At 37.1% G+C, this 9,290-nt stretch overlaps 1 protein-coding gene and 1 gene segment (V, D, J or C); one reads left to right on the top strand and one right to left on the bottom strand.

Annotated features, from left to right (window-relative positions):
• Window positions 1-156: 156 nt before the first annotated feature.
• LOC103362194 (T-cell receptor beta-1 chain C region-like) lies at window positions 157-806 on the top strand (the record flags this gene model as incomplete). The annotated part of the segment is given in 2 exon segments: window positions 157-263; window positions 510-806. Coding segments are annotated over 2 exon segments (134 nt in total), but the record flags the coding sequence as incomplete, so codon positions are not given.
• A 4,699-nt stretch (window positions 807-5,505) lies between these two features.
• Window positions 5,506-9,290, bottom strand: part of paplna (papilin a, proteoglycan-like sulfated glycoprotein) — a 33,300-nt gene continuing 29,515 nt past the window's right edge. The window contains exons 22-25 of the mRNA XM_008288486.1: window positions 9,053-9,226; window positions 8,671-8,779; window positions 7,305-7,480; window positions 5,506-6,101 (exon numbers count right to left, since the gene is read on the bottom strand). Coding sequence (XP_008286708.1) covers window positions 5,944-6,101; window positions 7,305-7,480; window positions 8,671-8,779; window positions 9,053-9,226 — 617 coding nt within the window. The 3' untranslated portion in view covers window positions 5,506-5,943. The remainder of the gene's footprint in view (window positions 6,102-7,304; window positions 7,481-8,670; window positions 8,780-9,052; window positions 9,227-9,290) is intronic.

The following is a 9,290-nucleotide window of genomic DNA, read 5'->3' as shown; positions in this document are numbered from 1 at the left end:
GTGTCTAATCCTGTCCATCATTTCCTCAGGTAAATCAGAGGGAGGCATGACCAGAGGTAAATACATGCTTTTGTTTTCTAACATATTTAAGATAAAGGGGATTGAATTCAGTGTTTAAATTGTGCACTAAATATTTCCTCTTTGAACTTTCTGCAGAGAAGTATTTGAAGCACACACAAAGTGCCAAACTCTCGTACGGTGTCCTAATCGTGAAGAGTTGCATCTACGGAGCCTTCATTGGGTTTTTGGTGTGGAAGCTTCAGGTATGTTGAACATGAACTCTATCCAACTTACACACATCTTTTTTGTTGCCTTTTCGGTGCTATAAAAACATTTTTAATGACAGACGTACGGTGGCGGCATCATCATCAGACTTTCAATGACCCAAAGTGAACACTGACAGACAGATAATGTCAGATTAAAAGTTTACAAAAGTTGTGTAACATTTGTCCTCTGAGTCCAGATATTTTAGACCAACTCATACAAAAGCTCATTTCTGTCTGTTGCAGGGTTCAAGTGGAAAACACAACAACTAGGCGCCGAATCCTGGGAGATGAGTTCATCTTCTGTAACTCTGTAAATATTATATGATAAAAGAGCTGAGTTAGGTTTCTTCTAAAACTGCATTTGCACTCTCATCAGCTCACATTCTGCACACAGTACACACAGCAGCGCTCACTCTTGTTACAATAATAATAAATAGCATGCAGGTAGTGGAGGTTTTGTAGATTTGTAGTCATTTTATGTTTGTTAAATGCTTGTTTGCTGAATTTTCTCCTCAATAAAAGTTTCTGAGAGGATTCTGACCATCATGTTCTTTCATTTATCTTCAAACACTCTAAATAAGGTGAATCAACAAAGACATAATCATGCTGACGAATGGCAACGTCTGTCGGTCGCTTCAGCCCGTTGCTGCCTTGCAGTAATGAAACCATCCCATATGAACATATTTTCCACAGATAGTTTTGAGGTATTTTTAGCTGCTCGCTTATCTGCCTGATTTCTGAGAAGTCAGTTATTTTTGCTCCCACATAATCTTGAAACATCTCAGCTCAGGAAAACTTCACAAGCTGGTTCATTTTAGGGCAGAAGAAGGTTTTTTTTCCGATGAGAAAACTGGTGACTCAGGATTTACAAGTGACAATTACTCATTGGTTCATGAATATTTTTCAGTATTTTACTTTTATTTGATTGTAGAGAGTGATCTGACTAGTTGTTGTCCTGTTTTTCCTTCTTTTTTTGTTTTTTTTTAAGCATTTTATAATGATTGATTTTTAAAATTGTCTGTTATTTACGCTTTATATTTATTCTTTTTAAAATTCATTTATTAATTTTATAGATTTTAATCCTTTTCTTTGTCTTGTTTTTTTTAGTATCTTTATTTACTTTACAACTTAATTTTATAGGTTTTAAAGTACATTTTCAGTCCTTTTTTTAGCATTTATTTTACACATTGCTTTGATAAGTTTTTATCCCATTTTCCATCTTAATTTTTTTTAATATTTATATTTTTCACATTTAATTTTACCAGTTGATTTTATAGGTTTTACCCCATTTTTGTGATTTTTTTGTTAGTATTTGTTTTACAAATTGCTTTATATGTTTTTTTTATCTCATTTTCCATTTTAGTTTTTGTAGCACTCATATTTATTTAATTTTATTCGCAAAATTATTTTCTAGGTTTTTAACCCATTTTCTGTCTTATTTTTTGTTTAGTTTTTTTTTTTTTTTTTACTTATTTAAAATGTGTTCACAGATAATCTTGCTAAAGAAGGTTTAGATTAGAATTTCTTGGCTGTCATTGCACAGTATACAACAGAATTAGGCTGCAAACATGTCAGTATATTCACAGAATTGGGAGACAACTTAAAAAAGTAGATTAAGAAATGTGCAGTTATGAAACTTGTGTAGCAGTGCAGTCGTGTACAGTTTTTCCTCAGTGCACAAACATGTTTAGATTCTTTTTTAGAATAAAGAAATTCCTCCTTTAGCTCAAACAGCGTCAGTAGGAAACTAAATGTCAGAGTTTGCCACACAGCAGCAGGAAGTCAGCCCTCGTCTGTGAGCTAAAGGAGGTCAAAGCTGTTGCTGGTGAGAAAGACGAACGGCAGAAGGGAGGATGTGGTTTCAGAGCAGCCTGCAGCTCGTCGTCTGTGCTGAGAAACGACGGAGGCGAAACCTCCCGCTTCACCGCAACCTCCGGCTCACCTGCAGCTCTGCACCGACTCTGCACATCTCTGAGCAAAAACACTCCAACTTCTGTGTCAACCGAAGCTGCTAAATAAACACGTGTGTGTGTGTTATGTGACAAACAACAGCTGTTTACTGAGATCTGGTGCACAAATGTGCATCAGAGTGTTTTCATGCTGCAGCAGGTTGCAAAGAGTAAAAGGAAGGTTGTTGCAGTCAGAAGTTTAGACCATTTAGGGCTTTCTGTTTTTATTGTGCAGCACTTTGGTTCAAGTTTTGTTGTATTTAAACGTATTTTCAAATTAAATTTGACTAAAACAAGTCTCAAAAAGTGTTTAAATATGTTGCAGCCTCATAACGTTTTGTAGGCAGCTATACGAACACATACAGAATTGAGAATGCACTTTAGTTATTTCACTTAGAAACATAAATTGCCTTAAAAACGTGAGGTAATCACACTTAATAATTCATTTTTATGGTTTTAAGTGTAATGCTGCTGAGTTTAATTAACTGAACTCGACAAAACAAGTTCAATAAACTTAAGATACTAAGTTGAATCAACTTTCCATACAGATGATGGCTAAAGACAGACTTTCCTTTTACATTTTCTTTTCTTTTCTTTAAGACATTCTCCTAACACTAGATTGAAATGATTTCTTGTAGAACTTGTTTGCTAATGTTGTGGGAACACTGAGAGTCAAAAACTAGAAGAAATTAAGCAACACAAGAACCGAAAGCAGGATGTTTGGTGTTTAAAGCCTCACATTTCATCTTTAGTCAATCATCACATAATTCTTCTTAAAGAGGCATTGTGCATGAATTAAAATTAACTTGAATACTCGCCTTTCTGTTGGAACAAACTGCTTCAAGAGGCCTTTTGAGGGAAGCACAGGCGTTACTGATGACGTTAACGAAGCCTCAGCAGAGAACCAAAGCTGCTCATCAGTAACTCGATCGTTTCCACCTGTTCTACCTGCTCTGATTGTCAGAATATCCCTGAACAGGGAAAGAAACTGCAATGATCTCAAGTCCATGCTGTAAATCTCTCATCAGATTTGATTGGTTTTTGATTATAAATGATGAAAAGTTTCTCTGATATTAAAGAAAACAGGAGAGAAACGTTTCATCATCGCAGTTATATTTGTAGAATTATATTAAAACATACACTGATGCCAAAAAGATGCTCAAGTCATGTCATGTGTGAATAATGTGTGCAGCTTCTGGAAGTCTTATATTATTGTCTTCATCATTTTAAATAGTTCTTTATTAGCGTCTGTGAACGCTCTCTAGCGCGACTGCTAACCAGCTGATGTTATACAGGCGAGCTTGGAATGGATCCGATTTTGTGGTCAATCGGTGCAAAAACAGCTCTGCTAGAGGTCCAAGGTCGCCTTTTCAAAGATGCCGTTTACCTTTAAAAGGGTGGAAGGTAGATTTATGGGATTTGGTGCAGATGAGCGACCATGTTGAGGCTTTCTGTTGATGGTGTTACATTTGGCCTTGGATGATATTTCAAGGCCATACATTTTGATTACACTGTGCAAGATGGACACACTGTCTATTAAGACACCACCACCTTAAACGGAGGCAGAAAATAGACATGAAAAACCACTAGAATGCAGGAAATTAAATGTTTGACGCTCAGAATTTCCAGGAGGATCATTAGACCCCTGACTTAGGCCTCGTCCACACGTAGCAGGGTATCTCACAAAACAAAGATATTTTTCTACCATTTGACCAGTCATCCACACGAAAACACAGATTTACGGCGTTAAAAACGATTCTTTCAAAACCCTCCGACCAAAGTAAAGATTTGCGAATCCTCCGTTAATGCGTCTGCATGGGGACATCAATAACTGGGGTTTCAGGTTTCAAAACATCACTGCCTGTGACAAAATACGTTCTTGCGTCACGTACACGACCTGTATTTACATTTGGAAACATTCTGGATGCCCTCAGAACTGTGTTGGCGTTGTCTGTGGTCCAGGCCCAGATACCGCTCCATGTACATCAGGGGTGTCGAACTCTGGTCCTCGAGGGCCGCAATCCTGCATGTTTTAGATGTTTCCCTCTTCCAACACACCTGATTCAAATGATCAGCTCATCATCAAGCTCTGCAGAAGCCTGATAACGATCCTGATCATTTGAATCAGGTGTGCTCGAAGAGGGAAACATCTAAAACATGCAGGATTGTGGCCCTTGAGGACCAGAGTTCGACACCCCTGATGTACAAGAACACAGGCGAAGGACGACATTATGGACGGTTATTTTCCGCCACCTTGCCATTCCACGTCCGAGGCATGTTCTCCATCAAAGACACCATTGCCGGTTTTGGGTCAGACCGGGATGCACTGCCAGCTGGTGGGAGAACTTCGAGACAGAAATCGTGCTCCCAGAGGAATGGCGTGACAATTTCCGTATGTCCCGGTCGTCGCTCCTGTCGTCGGAGTTCTTACATCCTCACGTAGAATATGAATGCGGCTAGGTGTAGTTGAATTTTTTTCTAAAAACAAGGTGGTGTGTACGTTAGTGTTTTTCTAGACGGAGGGGACAGGATATTTGGTTTTACAAAAACCCTGCTACGTGTGGACAAGGCCTTAATCCAGCCATCCATGAACTAAACACCACTTTATCCTCTGTAGGGTCACATCCCAGCTGACTCAGGGTTCACCTGCACAGGTCACCAGGCTGCCTCAGGACTACACACAGAGACAAACAAGCACATTAACATTCACCTGGTGGGAACCAACACAGGAAGTACGACATATATCATGCTGGTTCAGTCATTTGCGGACATTTTAATGCATGCGGGAAAAACCCCGTCTTGCTCATCCTTTTTGTGAGCATCAGGACGTTGCACTGAACCTGTTTATGTTCAATCCACGTTCAACTACACCTCATGTAAAGTCTGTAATTCTGCTCCTTATTAAGCATTTTGGCACTTTTTGTACATTTTGTGTTGATCCAGCTGCTCTAAGGGCCTTAAATTGCTCCCAGCAGACAAATAAAGTAAAATAAAAAAATTGAATTAACATATACAGTTTTAAAGGCATCAATATTGTGCTATTTAAGAGATATCACTTGTTGTTTACAGCAAAGTAAAAGTTGCATCCACAAGTTCAGTCTCCAGCAGCTGAATGACATATTTAATCTGTTGAGCGCCCCCATGTGGTGCAAACCAGAACCTCGAGTACAGCAACACAAGTCAACCCAGGTTTTTATCAAAATATTACTTTTTAATATCAAATAATTACATAAAAATAAACAATATAAAGTGGAAATACAGACATCAAAAAGACAGAAGTGGTCACGACGGAACAGGAAACAGTTTAATAATCTCAAAGGTAAAATCCTCGTGATTCTCTAAAAAACAGAGAACACGCAGGTCCAGTGAGTGAATAACTTATCTTAAAGACGTGGCAGAGTGAGAACAAGCTCATCTCCTCGTCACATTCAGCAGACTTTACAGGTTTACAGGGTTTCTTTCATTCCCAGGTCCATGTTTCCATTCTCATTGTTGGACTCCCTGATCACACAACTCCTAGTTTACTTTCACCTACATCTACGGTAATCAGTCCCTTTTTATTGATTTATTCAATCATGCTTCTGCACAACCTGGTCAGTGTTGTTGAGTCCTTTTGGCAAATGCAGCAGTTCAGAGTTAAAAGAAAAAAAAAAAAAAGAAATGCAGTCCTCCAGAACAGCTTTTCAAGCACCATCTTCTTCCTCCAAACCGTCCTGAAGCTGCAGTTTTTATCCCGACCGGCCGAACCTGCCGTTCCTCTGCGAGTGTCTGGTGCAGCTGGCGCAGCAGAAACTGGAGTAGTACGTATTGGAGCAAAGTCGGGCGTAAACGATGAGCTCACAGTTGGCGAGTTCAGGCTGGTCGACACATTCAGGAGGCACGTCACCTGCAGCAGCACAGAGGTGCTTTATTTAATAAAAATAGACAAAACACTGTCTGGCTTTCATGAGAAAATACAATTGAAATCAATGGAAGAAGCCACACTGTAAAAAATCTGCAATTTATAACACATTTTTACTTTATTTTTTAAATTTATTTATTTATTTTTAAAACGCAGGTAAATATCCATGGAGTTGAAAAAAAAAATCCCTAAATTTTTATGTCGAATGTAAAAAAAAAACAAACAAACAAAAAATAATAATAAATTGGACGTGATTAATCGTAAAATGTCTTTTATGTTTAAGAAAAAACACTGACATATAAATACAGTTGAAAAACATTTTCAAATGTATGGGTATTACATCAACAGCTTCTTTTTAATTATTAGAGGAAACTGTTAATACTGTAAATATATTTTTTATAAAATCTGACATAATTAACCGAGGTAAGCCTTGGTTTGGTAATTTTATGTACATTTGTCTGATAAATCCTGCATAATTATAAAGATTTTCACAACAAAAACGTTGGATGGATGCGTTTTCATCAGCGTTTATCTAATTCTACATCTTAATATTATTATATATTCTTTGTAATTTAGTTATTTTTTGATCTTACACATAATCTTAAATAATCTGTCAAAATACAGTTTATCTGTCATATGTAATTTAATTGTTTTTGTACTTGTAAATATCCTTCATTAAACAATAAAAGGCAATGCTTTGTATGATCTCATTTGATTAGTCAGTATGTTTATCTGTATACATTATATATACTTTATATATATATTATAACAATTTCCCTGAGGTTTGCACCAAAGGGATCAATAAAGTTCTATTCTATTCTATTCTATTCTATATGTAATCTTGTATTGGCTGTTTTTTAAAATGTATTTACGTTTTTTTTTAATTTATGTTATTCATTTTCACTCATTTGCTTCTTTTTCTTTATTGTTGTTGTATAATCTTACCCAAGTATTGTCAATGCATCTCATTAACCTTGGTTTTGTTTTATATATTTAGACTTTTTCCTCTGTTTGATGGGTTGTGCAGCTGTCTGGGTGATTTGCTCCGATGTTGCTTTGAAAATCTAGCACAAACATAAGCTGGATTACTTAATCCTGGATTTCTAAATCCGGACTATTCCGATCCATATGAAACCTGTCGAACTGTTGGGTCCAGCTTGTCTGAATGTGTTGGACTGTTGTTCTCACCCTGTTGTGTGTCTTTGATGACTCTGACTTCAGCCGTGGCGCTCACAGAGTAGATCCCAGTGTAGGCGTTGCAGGTGTAGGTTCCCTCGTCCGACGGCTTCACGTTATTCAGGATCAGGCTGCCGTCAGGGGACGTGAGGATTTTTCTTCCATCTGGACGAATCGGAACACCGTTTCTGCGGTTAAAGAAACCAGAAAACAATTCTGTTAGGACCCATTAACTGCTGTAGTCTGATAGAGCTGTCTTCTTTTATAATACTGATTACTTCCTGAGTTACAACACTGAAGATTTAAATAAGACGAGTGTACAATGTAAAAAAATAACTATGTTTTTAACGGTATTTTTTAAAAACTATTTATTGTTATTTTATAGATTTGCCCTGTTTTAATAAATTACAGGTAATTATTGGTAAACTCATGGGAGAAAAGTTTAATTAAGACTTAAATGATAAAATAAATGGGCCAAAATTTTAAATATTTTCCACTGCAAGAAGCTGTATTTTTACAAATGGCTATTCTTTAAACTCATTGTTTTGCTGTATTCAAATCAACTAAGACATCCTTATTTTACAAATATTTGCTGCTTAAATTTCAGACACTACTTGGATGTAACGCTGCTACATCAATTTGTGATGGATATTTGTAATTTAATTTAAGAAAACAACTACTTCTAAGTTAAAAAAAATATCGTATTACTGTCTGTAAAACTCAACTCCAAAGTTTGTTTTTCCTTTATAATGTTCTCAATGTTCTTTTTTAGTAACTCCACAGAGGACAACTTCATTTTCTGCAGGTTACAACGACACCATCCTATTGTTTTACACAGTTTTTTGGGCAAAACTATGTCTATGTTTATAGAAACATAACTGATTTTTAAAATGGTTGAAGGAAACTTCATTTTTCATCTACCTTCTTTTTTTGGTAATTTTGGAGACAAATATAACTTGAATTCCTTTAAATAAAACCAAATGTTTCCTCTTTAGCGCCAGATATACTGAGCTGTTTTTCCCAGGGGTTTGCCAGGTAATAAACAAACATTAATATTTATTAGATAAAATTCTACACATTAAAATTACTCCCTAAATTCATCTTTCTTTAAATTATTTGATCTCAACTTAACAGCCAAGAGACATTACTAAACGTCTCCACGTGTGAATCAATTTGTTTCCATTGTGAATTTAAAAAACATCCTTAAAGTTAAATAATGTGCTTAAAAATAATAACTTCACTATTTATGTCTCCTTTTATTGTTGAATAGCTCACCTACGAGCTCGTAGTTTTGTGCAGTTCTGGTTATTCTTGGGCCGTTTTTTAAACACAAGGTCTAGCAGGATTAATTTTCCAGCTCTTCAGTATAAGTTTGTACCTGGACCAGCCGATGTTGACGTTGTCTCCGGACACGACGCAGGGCAGCAGGGCCGTGCTGCCTTCAGACACCTGGATGTTGTTGGGAGCTGTCGTGATCTGCAGGTCGGCTGGGCCAGAAAAAAACAGAGTGCATCTATGTCATTTATTTTTATTCTTTATGTTCCTTGCCAGAATACTGACGCTAACACTGTGAATGATATTCAGAAATCCAGATGATTTGCTGTTTATCTATTGCAACATACAATATGATCTCCTGCCCTGTTACTGCCCTCTGCTGGAGATTACATGCAACTACAACATCAACACACATCTGGCTGTGATGTAAAACACACAGAAGGAAAGTCTCTGTTATCCTGTTTGATAAAATGCTAGACTCTCACCCTGGACTCTGAGCTGCAGCTGTTTCTGCTCCAGCTGCTGATGGTTGGAAACGGTGCACGTGTAAACGGCCGAATCATCCGACTTCAGAGGCCCGATGACCAGAGTCCCGTCTGAGTGCTGAGAGAACCTGCAGGAAACAACATTTTGTTCACTCTGACATCTGCAGGTAACATCTGCACAGTGGAAACCAGATTAAACAAATGCTTTGTTTGAGCAACATTTTAAGTGAGACATGTA

The sequence above is a fragment of the Stegastes partitus genome, unplaced genomic scaffold (genome assembly GCF_000690725.1).
Source record: "Stegastes partitus isolate 25-593 unplaced genomic scaffold, Stegastes_partitus-1.0.2 Scaffold560, whole genome shotgun sequence".
Lineage (NCBI taxonomy): Eukaryota > Metazoa > Chordata > Actinopteri > Pomacentridae > Stegastes > Stegastes partitus.
The sequence above is the reverse complement of the archived record's forward strand: the minus strand, read 5'-3'. Positions and strand labels throughout refer to the sequence as shown.